At 37.7% G+C, this 12,418-nt stretch overlaps 1 protein-coding gene across 1 annotated transcript in view; it reads left to right on the top strand.

Moving 5' to 3' along the window:
* Positions 1 to 4,929, top strand: part of MYRFL (myelin regulatory factor like) — a 112,579-nt gene extending 107,650 nt beyond the window's left edge. The window contains 4 exon segments of the mRNA XM_036235857.1: positions 1,462 to 1,536; positions 4,133 to 4,253; positions 4,587 to 4,661; positions 4,843 to 4,929. Of these exon segments, the coding sequence (XP_036091750.1) occupies positions 1,462 to 1,536; positions 4,133 to 4,253; positions 4,587 to 4,661; positions 4,843 to 4,929 (358 nt within the window).
* The last annotated feature ends 7,489 nt before the right edge of the window (positions 4,930 to 12,418 follow it).

Below are 12,418 nucleotides of genomic sequence, written 5' to 3'. Positions count from 1 at the left end.
GTATGCTCTATCACCTGTATGGAGGTAATGATGCATCTAGAAGCATAGAATGCAAGTAGCTTCAGCAAGCACAATTTGCAAGTTGTAGGCGTTAAGAATGGGGAGTTATTTTTCTTTGATAAATAGTCACTGGGTGCCTGCTAGGTTAAAGGTGAAGCCCTACATTTTGAACTAGTGTCGGAAATCCTATGGATTCCCAACCTTATTCCTTTTTCAACCTGATTTAACTTAAGCTTCAAGCTGGTGGTCTTGAGTTTTAAAAATAAACTATAGTGCTTTATGATTTGTTTATGATCTCTACATTTATTATCTCATTGAGTTCTCACAAAATCCCTAGACTGGTATTATTTCTCTGTATTTTGTCAGTAAGGAACTTGAGGTTCAGTAAGCTTGAGAAAGTCAGAGACAGACGTTAATTAATGCGGTAGGGGGGCATCATGAAGAAGAGTATGATGATCTAGGTTTAAATTCCAGAATGTTGACAAGATGTATATTCTCTCTGCATATCCCTTTCTCATCTGTAAGACAAAATACTGTCTACAGCTGTGGGTTGCTGTGAAGCATACAGATGTTGGGAGGCACAGAGTAAAAAATGAATTCTAAGCTTCCTCCAGTCGAACAAAACTCTTCTGATCCCAGTGCAGATCTATCTCCTTTATTTTTGCTTCCTCATTTTTAACGACTTCCTTTAGTATTCATTAAAGAGACTCTAAAATGACTGGCTATTTTCCCCATTTTTCTGGTTTTTAAGTTGTTTCTACGTATAATTTAAAGGATGGCCAGATCATAACAACTTAGATACAATATGCTTTTTTGTTGGAGTTTTCATTACAGTATGAATCAAAAGAACTTCCACTTTCCTCCAAATATTTCTCTTAAAGGAGGAGGTAGAAGGAATCTCTGTATAAGCATTTCTGTCTTACAGTTTTCCGCATTACTAATTGGTAATTAGGACTATGATAATTTTAGTTGGTTCAAGTTCTGAAAGTGCATAATATTTCCTGCTAATGTTTCCTAAAAGGGAGCGATTTATGGTAGAAAAGCTGGTAGTTATTATTTCCAATTCTCCTTTCCAGAGGGATTGTTAGCTTGAAGCCTTTGCCTCATTTGTCTTCTGAAATCTGTATCTCCTTAGGGGGGTTGAAGTCATTTCCTGTGTGTTTAGTTTTGTGAATCTGGTCTGGGATTTGGCTTTCCATCATTTTGTCTGTGTGTTCTAGCAAACTATAAATCTTTGTGGTATATTTTATATAGTAGGCCCTGAAAGAGATCACTCTGAAATTTGACAGGCATGTCTCTGAAAAACGTAAAACTATACTGTGTTAAATTAAACTTTCTGTATTTATTATTTATTATAGAATATTTCACAGTTTACATAGTATATAATTAGTAGCAAAAAGCCTTTTGAAACTTTTCCTGCCTGTTTTGATTCGTGGGTTTTTTTTTTTTTTTCATAATTAGGTCTGGAAATTACAATTACAATATTCCTGTTAGTAAGCACACACCCACCTCTGTCAAATTCTCTCTGGAAATCAAGTAAGCGCACATCTCTAAAAAAACAATTTCATTTTTATCATTATTTGAGTAGCCAGTCTGAATTTACTTCATTTTTTTTTTTTTTTTTTTTTATCAGTAAGTTAAGAGGTGGAAAGTTACCAGTCCCTGTCAACTAATTAACGATGGTTGGGTTGAGATACTGGGTCAGCTTGAGGAAGGGGTTTTCAGAATGAGGGCTGGGATCTTCCATGCTTTCTCCAGTGGAATGGAAAGGCTCTAAGCTTTACCCTCACACCTGCAAAGTGGAAGTGACCTTGGGTTTTGTGCTCACAAGTTGCATACTGCCCCTGGCTGTGTCCCTTTGGACTGGAGTGAGAACAAGATCAATGGCGTTGCCCCTGGAGGGAGGGACTGCCTATTTTTGTGAGCTCCTGATAGCAGTGCTAATGCAGACGCCACCTTCTTTCCCCAAGGGAGTTAAAAAAAAAAGGGGGAGGATCAGAGTTTGGAGCTGAGCAAACCGGGGTTCAAATTTTATCTCTCTTACTTACTAGCTCTGTAATTTTGTAGAAACCACTTATCCTCTCTAAACTACTGTTTATTCATCTATAAAATGAGTTTGACATTATACCATAACAGGTGGAGCTGCTGTGGGAATCACTGTTAATAGTAAAATTAATGACTACCATTTGCTGAGCGCAAATTGTATACCAGACACTCTACACTTTAGTACTGGGTCTGAGGTTGGTAATTTTTGTTTCTAGTTTATATTTTTCAGGTAGGAATACCTAGGTTTAGAGAGGTCAAAAAACCTGGTTTAGAGAGGTCAAAAAGACCTATCACGAAACTCATCGCTAGTAAGCAGTAGAGCTGAGCTTCAAACTCAGCCTATCCTTTTATTCACACTTCACTGCCTTCCCAATGAGTTGAGATACAAAGAACATTGCCCCTTCCTGGCACAGAGTAGGCACTCTATAAATGGTAGCTTTTATTATGACTACCTTTCTCCCCAAATCACAACACTCTAATTTATTCTTATCAATTTAAAATAATTATGTTACTTTAAGAATTTGATCCACTTCACCTAAAAAGTATGCTGTGAGCTACTACTCACCATGCAGATAGATGGTTTTCATTTTGTGTCTCTTGATTTTACACTATTTTTCTCCTCCTTCTACCTCTTTTTCTCCTTCCTCTTCTTCTCCTTTCCCTTTCCCCTGTCCTCCCCTCTCTCCCTCTGCTTCCCCAGCTCTGTTATTCCTCCTCCATCATTTCCCCCCTGCTCTGTCTCTTCCTCTGTTTCTCTTAGGCTTTATATACCTTCTCTCATCAACTTTGTTTCTACATTGAACTATGGACCCAACCCAGCAGCTTGCCTTGGAAAGGTTTGTTTCAAGCAGCTTATATTTCATGACTCAGAACCCATCATATTTCAAGGCAGAGCTAAAGCTACATGTACTAGTCTTCTGAGCTAAATGCACTATTATTCTCTAGCATTCCTTGAATAACCTGAAACATTTCCTTATTCATTCTTAGCTTCGGTAGAGGGAAATAAGCTTAAGTAGTCTATCCCCTAAAGTGGCTGACGATCATCTTGAGCCACTAAGTCAGATATTTTCCTAATATGGGTGATTTTAAAATAATAGAAACCTCAGATACTCACTGAAATTATAGGTTGTTCCACTTGTGCAAAAAGATCATTCTGAGGACAGCTTAATCTCATCCTCTCAATGACGATTAATGCTCCAACCTCCAGAGAAGAACCATTTTTTCTGGCAGGCCTTCCACTCTGATTATCTTAAAGGCTAGTGATTTCTAATGGGGGCTCACTCCCACATCCCGACCTGTATTTGTTAGCTTGCTTCTTCAAACAATATCTATGTAGACCAGGATTTTGCAGAATCTGAAATCCTGAAAACGTCAAATAGATGCAAATTCAGCTGCAGTAAAAAGAGAAGGAATATATCCAAAAATTATTTTAAAATCTATAGAGATAAGAATTTCTGATGTTGAGGTGATTTAAGCTATGAGATTAGGTTTAGAAGCTGTCATATGCTATCTCAGTAGTCGTCTTAGTCAGTTGGGGCTGCTATAGCAAAAATACCATAGACTGGGTGTATTAAACAACAAACATTTATTTTTCACAGTTCTGGAGCTTAGGAAGTCCAAGATCAGGGTGCCAGCAGATTTGGTGTCTAGTGAGGCTGTGCTTCCTGGTGCATAAATGGTCATATTTGCACTGTGTCTTCACATGGCAGAAGGGGTGAGAGCTTTCTGGGGTCCTTTTTATAAAGACACTAATTTTACTCATGCAGACTCCACCCTATGACCCAATCACCAAAGACTACCTGCTAACACCATCACACTGGAAGCTAAGATTTCAATATATGAATTTGGGAGGACACAAACATTTGGGCCATAACAGTAGTCACCCAAGATTGCTTTTCTTTCTGTAGTAATGAGATGTGAGGTAGCATGCTGGCACCAGTGAGCTTTGTGTAATAAAATGCTTATTTGGAACTTGGAAGGATTGCCGAGTTATGTTCCCATTAGTCCCTCTTCTTATCAAGGTGTAGCCTAGTAGGAGCTGGTAACTGCTTTTCCATTTGCCCTTTCTTTCCTTTGTCTCTTGAAGCACCACAGAGCCATTGATAGCCTTCCAGTGCAAATTCACACTTGGAAGTATATGTTTCCAAAGGAAAAGAGAAGCCAAGGGGATGCAGAGCCATGGAGATGGCTCCCAGGAGATGACACAGGCTATGTTTTCCAGCTCCTCGGCATCATGTCCTTGTTCCAGGAGAACTGTGTCTAGAATTGTGGCACAGCCTTTGTTTCCTACTAAGAGAGAGAGGCCTTGAGCCACATGCCAGTTTCCCCTTGCTGGCTGACTCTGGTCCCCGGGATTTGCTCAGCATCTTCCCTGCCTGTTACAGAAGCTGCCAACTGTTCTAGCAATCCTTATCAAAAGCCATTGTTGTCACAGATACCTCTCCCACAGTAGTCAAGGAAGTGTTTCCTCAGCCTATCCTCTTTCCAATTAGGTGTAAAAGGTGGTTATGAAATGGATCTGCCTTTCATTCACTATTTAGGGCCATCAGCACATTTGGAGCCTCCCTGTAGCCCCGTTCTTTGACAGCGCATACCATTTCCGTGTAGCTGCACCGGTAAGGCTTTTTTTCTTTTCTTTTCAGTGAGGGAAAAAATGAACTATTCGAGAGAAAAAAAAAAGAGGGGGGAGGGGAGAGAGAGAGGAGAAGGAAGAGGGAAAAAAGGAAGAGAGAGAAAAAGAAAATCCTTTAATTAATTTTTATTTTAATGCTTCTCTTTTTTCTCCTTTCCTGACAGGATTTACCTGACTGCTCAATAGATTCTTATTTTGCTGGAATATTCTTTACAGATTACTTCTTTTACTTCTATCGACACTGTGCCTAATTTATTCAAGTTTAGTTGAGGACTTTACTAAGGAAAAATACTCAGAAATACGGGTAACAGAAACTTATATCTTCTTGCACCTTCTTTCTGCTTTTTGTAAAATATTCACATTTATTGCCAAAGGACTTGTTCAGACATTGGCTTTCAACAGTTTTGAGACATTAATGAGAATAAAGTGTTTTCTGGAACTTGAGATAATGTGGCGTTTGATTTTGCCGTGACTATGAAGAAAACATTTCCCAGAGTAAACAGCACTCCTGGATTTTGAAATGCTGCTTCTGGTATTAAGGAAGCTGTGAGGTCTAACTTTAAATTGGCAAGTCTAACTTTACTTTGTCTTAATATATTTCAAAGCTTTGGAGAAAAACAAAAAAGCTCATTCAGTCACGTCAGCTTGGACCCACCAAAAGTAGACTCTTGAGAGTGTGTGACCTTGTGTGTGTGGGCAGGAAGGGTGGATGGTGTCTGATGCTGAGCTCACATTTAGACAAACTTGCTCTGTGTGTGTGTGTGTGTGTGTGCGCGCGCGCACGCGCACGCACGCGCTACATACACTAGACTACAGAATGTAGCTTGCTAATAAAATGGATTTAAGAGCAGTAGTTGCAACTCTACTTTGTAATGTTTGATATATACCAAACTTTCTGTGCTGTGATATATGTCCTCTTGTAAAGATGGAAGCACTAATGTGTAACAAATCTTTTAAAGCAACCCGGGCAATCTGATCTTCCAGTCATCATTGCTTTTCATCATTTTTTTGCTTGTCTATGTGTGAGAGATTCTCTTACAGGGCATTAAGACGCACCTTAGTTCTTTCTGACTGAATCAGCCTTGGATCTGTCTCTGTGGCTTATGGGTAGGTTTCTATGCCTTTCCCAACCCAAAAGAGCCAGAAATCCTCTAGCTGGAGTGCATTAACCATCTTTTATTTTGTATATTCTGATGTTTTGACACCTTAGGGTCTTGCTGACCCTAGAGGGACCACACTTCCCAGGTTAGCCAATTCCTAGAGATAGTAAATAACTCGCCTAGAGTACTTTTTTTTTTTTAATACAAATCATCTAATCCAGAGGCCACACCCCAACCACCTTCTTTGTCCTGCTCTCACATGCCACCTGCCCTAATCACCTCAGGGCCACGTACCAGATGACTAAGGACAGCCTCTATATCTCAGAACCTGCTGAAAATATTCCATGAACCAATATTAAGTTGGTTCGTGGTGTCTCAACCATTCACTCTTGTGGAAACCACAATAAAGGCTCTTGCCCACAGACCCTCCCTCTCCCACTGCGGTTCCCGGGGCGTGGCATGTCCCCTGCTCTAGGGAACTGTGAGTAGCAAATTATCTTTTCAATGCCGATCACCTGATCTGTCAGCCTTCCTATCCCTCAAATTTTCTATTAATACACTGTATTTCAGAACACGGAGATTCAAGCTGCTCTAGCTCTGGTTTCAGGTAACTAGGGTGCTGAATGGCTGGCCTTCCTTTATCTAACTATTGGCCCTTTTGTCAATTAGGATGAGACAATTTTTTTTTTTTTTACCCTGACAGTAGTAATCAGTAGTAATCATATATCTTCTTTTTTATTTTTAAATATTATTAAACATGTCTCTTGTGGATAAAAATTAATGGTGAGACCACAGCTATTAAGAAAAGAAACAAAACAAAACACATTCTTTTCTTTCACAGAAGGCATTTTGAAATAAATTATTAACATAAAGGTAGTTTAACACAGGAGGAGCTGAGACTTTGGAGCCAAAAAGCCCTTGTCTTGAATTCAAATTCTAACTTTATCTGTGTAAACTTAGGCAAGTTATTTAACTCTCTAAGCCTCAATTTTCTCATTTATAGAAGAGGACAGTTAGTATCTACAACAGATAAGATTAAATGGGATAAAATGTATAAAACAGATAGGCTGTAAGTAAATATGAGCTATTATTGTTATACCAGCACAGAGCAGAATCGTTATAAAGATTACCATGAAAGTACAAAGAAATTGAATAACTAAACACTCAGAGACATTAAGGCGTTTTTATCAATTATAAAAAGCATAGAGTCAAAGGAAAGAGCTTCCCAGACAAAAATAAGCCAAGGGAATTTATTAACACCAAGCCAGTATTACAGGAAAGAGAAAGACTTCTTTAAGAAGAAAAAACATGTATCAAAAAAAGGAATAAAAAATGGTAATAACTACATTCCTATCAAGTACTTCAAATTGGAAAGAATTAAGTGCTCCAACCAAAAGATAAGTGACTGAATGGATAAGAAAACAAGACCCCTACATATGCTGCCTACAAGAGGCTCACTTCAGATTAAAAGACACACACAGACTAAAAGGAAGGGGATGGAAAAAGATATTGCCTTGATAGACCTAGAAGGTATTGTGCTGAATGATATGGGTCAGATAGAGAAAGACAAATATCGCATGATTTCATGTACATGTGGAATCTAAAGAACAAAATAACAACGACAAAAGTGGAAATAAACTCATAGATATAAAGAATATTTCGAGGGCGACTCGATGGGAGGGAGCCTGGGAGGATGGCAAAAAAAGGCAAAAGGATTAAGAAATACAAATGGATAATCTCAGAATAGACATGGAAATATAGAGTGGGGAAGATGGCTAATAATGTAATAAATGACTAAGGGGGAAGTGAGGTACTAGATTTAGTGGAGTGGTTGCTTTGCCAGTTATGTGGATCTCTGATCACTATGTTATACAACTGAAACTGGTATGTTATTGTATGCCAACTATAATTGAAAAAAAATCATTGAATTGTACAATGTAAATACGAGCAACTAATTGTCTTTTTATATTTCAATAAAACTGGAAAAATCAAACCAAAACCTAAACCAAACCAAATAAAACAAACAAAAAAAAAAAACAAACTTCAGATAAAACACATTCAGCTGTATTATATAATGTTTATATTTTTTTCTATATTTGGAAAATGTTTTTCCCTTTTACTAACAGTGTAGTCTTTGTGGAAAACAAAATAAGGTAGTTAATTCTTGGTAGGAGTATCTTAGGATTCCTTCAGTTTCTTAGATTCAAACTCAAACTTGGTTCTCCTGAGTTGCATCAGCCTGTCCCAGCATGACCTAGCTATGAACACTGCAGTTGCCATTCCATTTTTTAACAGCATCCTAGGTGCTTGGTGTGGGAGAGACTCCATCAATTTGACTCTTCTACTGGTAAAGGAATGCTTATCAGCTCAGACTTGCAAGAGTTCTCCTCAGCACATAAATCTCATGTTCTCATTCATGCACTATGTTAAGGATAATACGAGGGTTATGCAATTTAGTGCTATTGCTCATAAGGGAATTTCTGTTAAAAAAAATACCATTTTCCCATTAAATTCCACTAAAAAAATGGAAGTCTTTTTCCCACGGAAACTTACTACAGGAGTTGTGCTGAAAGCCTTCAGGAAAAAGGAATTGAAAATAATAGACAGACCTGTGGTAACCTGTGGCTTTCTGAGATTAGTTAAGCCTATGAGGAAAATAGACTTTGCTGGAAGATTCTCTTGTACTTACAGCACTGTCCCTGTTGTGTGCTGTCCACTGTGGACCACACTGCTTCAGGACAAAGGATTTTCCTTTACATCAGAGAATTATCTGACTCCACTGGACTGTCCCCAAATTCAAGTAATTAAAGTGTCTACATGAGTTTTCCTTTCCAAATCCCATAATCCTAGTCCGATGAGAAAAACATCCAACAAACTCCATCTGAGGGACATTCTACAAAATGTCTGACCAATACTCCTTGAAATTGTTGAGGTCATCAGAAACAAGGAAGGTCTGAGAAACAGTCACAGCCAAGAGGAGCTTAAAGAAGCATGATGAACAAATATGACGTGGTATCCTGGAACTGAAAAAGTACATTAGATAAAAACTAAGGAAATCTGAAAAGGGCATGGACTTTACTTAGCAGTAAGGTAAAATATTGGCTCATTTATTGTGACAGATATACCATACTAATGTTAAGGTATTTATAACAGGGAAACTAAGTGTGGGTTTTACTGGTACACCAGCCTCGCAATTTTTCTACAAATCTAAATTTGTCCTAAAATAAAACATTTATTTTTAAAAAAGTCAGCAAAAAAGTCCATAGAAGCTGGCCTGAAATATCATATACCGCCACCCTGTGCCATTTCTGATAGCATAGGATAAGTTCAAGCCTGAAAAACAGGTATCATTTTTTACTTCAAGCCAAAGCATTTTAGTTCCTTACTTTGCCAATTATTTGTTAGATTCTATATATCAATTTAATTGTTCCCAAATATCAAAGAGAATACTGTAGAATATAAAACAACATAAATAATATAAATACTATAAAATATAAAACAATTGTGTAAGAAACAAATAGAATTACAGTAATTTTCCATGAGTTCTAATAAAGCAACTCAAACAAAATTTTGAAAGCTCTGTCAGATTTTTTAAATAATCAAATCATAAAAATTTACTTAAAACAGTTAACATGCATGTTTTCAACTCTATAGCATTTTTTTAATCAAAATTACTTTGTATGATCTTAACCTACTTGTTTTTAAATTTTAATTGAAATTTTTTTTCTATACACGTTTTGAATTTCAACTTTAGTGGCCGATTCCCAACACCACAGTATTCAAATAATGAAACTAAAGATTTTCAAGACAAAAGCAATGTAACAATTCATTTGGCAATTTGCAAAGCACTTTCATAAATCTCATCTCACTGGAGTGAGGGGAACTATTTGTATTTCCTCATTCTACAGACAAGAAAACTGAGGCACAGAAAGGTTAAGCAAGGACCACAGGTAAGCCAGGTTTTCTAGTGCTAAATTTCATCCCATCTCGCTATTCTATATATCTTATTCAGCAAGGGATGCCATAAAGAAAGAAAATAAGACTGGATAGCTTAAACAACAAAAATTTATTTATCACAGTTCTGGAGACTGGGAGTCCTTTATCATTGAGTTGCAAATAGCCGCCTCTTGCTGTGTCCTCACGTGGCCTTCACTCAGTGCAGGCAGGAGGAGAGAGAGATGAAGCAATCAAATTGTTTGGTGTCTCTTCTTACAAGGGCACTAATCCCATTGTGAAGCCCCACCCTCACAACCTCATCTACACCTGATTACTCCCCAAAGGCCTTGCGTCCACGCACACTGGAGACTAGGGCTCCCACACAGAAATTTGTTAGGAAGATGATTTAGTCCATAGCATTAGATCACTCACATTTTGGAAATTTTTTTCTTTCTTCACAATTCTTTGTAGTTTTCAAGTGACCATCGGCTCAGATATTGACTCACCAAAAAGGCACTGATGTGTTAATGGCACTGGTAAATGATATTTACACTTACTAGGCCTTGTAAGCTGATAGAATTTATTATAAGGCATTTAGTCATAATACAGAATGGAGAGAAGGGAGATGGACAGAGATGAATGGGATCTCCCGTCACCAGCCAATAAGTTACATCTATTTATATTGCACCAAGGCTTAGCAGCTCCCTTAAGAATGCTAAATATCAACCTCACTCCTAGGAACACTTCAGCAAAATCTTAACTTGGCAAAACTGAAAGTGTTTTGGCTTTTATTTCTTCAAGGACATGTGTCATTGATTTTTGTATCTGATTCTAAAGAACCAGTTGAGCTCTTAAGAAGTATCCGAGGATTTAGAAGCTAGTGTATTTTTCATGACTGGTTACTTAAAGCTTGTAGAAGCATAGCTTTGGAGACTTCCAAGTTTTCGGCACATAATTTCATCTTTTCTTGGCTGAATTCTGTGAATGGGAAAGCTTTGTCAGTTCTTAAGACATGTAATTGGAAGAAGGGATGGGTGCCAGAAATCACAGTCTCAATTCTTCGATTTCTTTATGGTCTCACACGCATATAAAATGAAAGCATATTTTAGAAAGATTCTTGATAACCCATTTTTGCCAGAGTTGAGTTCTCAAGTCATTTTTAGCAGCATCAGTTTGACTTTCTGTTGAAATGCAGAATAACTGGAAAAAAGAACCAGACTCAGAGCCAGGCAAGTTGGCCATGGTCCTGACTCAATACTTTGCCATTGGTGTCATCTTGGAGACTTCACTTTTCTGGTTGCAAAACTGGATCTAAGGGTTATTATGAACACTAGATGAGATATTTACATGAGACCTCTTTAAAAAGTGAATAAATGTGCAGTATGAATGCAAGAGCCACTAGGAACAGTCCCTGCAAAGACATTATTCTGAACACGAAAATAAGAAATTGGAAATTCTCATTTCTTTTAATGAATTTCAGTTCCATGATGCTTAAGTTACTTACATTTCCACTCACTATCTTCTTCACCTGAAAACATGTTGCCCAGCATGCAATAAATGCTGAATAAACATGTATTGAGTGAAAGGCGGATAAACAGGAACATTTCTTCTTATTTACCAGGGAGTATGGCACGATGGCATACTAAAACAGATTTTAATTCTTTTCACTCTTTCACTGTGAATTTTTTTATTGCTATTCTTTGGAATATTAAGATGCCATTATTCTCTTCTCTAAGCATATTTAAAGAACCTCTAAATGACTTCCAATAGAAACTAGAAAATCAAATGAACTCTTTGAGGATTCCAGAACCCGATAATCAGCAATAGCCTTTTATTCATTGTCTATACTTATACTGCTAAATTTTATTCTGTACAGCACCTCCACATAAGTATCTACCTTAATTGCAGATTAATTGTAAATCACTTAATGAATGTTTCATAATATATTGAAACATTAAATGCATTATAACAATAATCAGGCTGCTGTAGTTTTCCCATGAAGTGAATTGAAAGAGCTCAGGCTCGTCATTCTGCAATTACTGAAAAACATATTTTTAGTGTAGATGTTCTTGGTTCTCAGAACCAGTCTCTGGAATTATTTACAGTGGAGAAGCTACTCAAGTTTATGTTAGGAAGAAAAAGGCTGTTAGGTACTTCACAGAGGGTGCATTTACCTGTACAAAAAAAACTCCACTAGATCTTTCACGTATTCGATTCCCAAGCTCTGTAACAGTTTGTTCACTTTCACTCACTTACTCTCTCACTTACTCAGCCACTGGGGGAGGACTTCCTACGTGCCAGAGTCTGTATGTGGTGCTAGGGTACAAGAAAGAGAGGCATGGCATCATTCCTGACCTCTTTGCGGCATCCACCACCTGGTGGACCAGCCAAACAAACACACAGTTAGCCATCACACAATGTAAAAAGCACTGTACTTGTGGCATTGACATTGTGCTGTGAAAGTACAGAGAAGGAGTGATAAATTCTGCTTCTCAGGTAAGTGAGAAAAAGAATGGAAGGGAAGAAAGAGGAATGTTTCAAGAAGGAAGAGACATCTGAGCTATTTGGATCCAAAAGGATGATAAGAGGATCGTGTGTGTGTGTGTGTGTGTGTGTGTGTGTGCGCGCGCGCACGCGCGTGTGTTTAAACAGAGAAATGGGAAAAAGTAGAATTTATATATGAATCATTTTTTAGTAAGAAAGA

The sequence above is a fragment of the Rousettus aegyptiacus genome, unplaced genomic scaffold (assembly GCF_014176215.1).
Source record: "Rousettus aegyptiacus isolate mRouAeg1 unplaced genomic scaffold, mRouAeg1.p scaffold_m13_p_2, whole genome shotgun sequence".
Taxonomy (NCBI): domain Eukaryota; kingdom Metazoa; phylum Chordata; class Mammalia; order Chiroptera; family Pteropodidae; genus Rousettus; species Rousettus aegyptiacus.
This window is presented reverse-complemented; position numbering and strand designations above follow the sequence as displayed.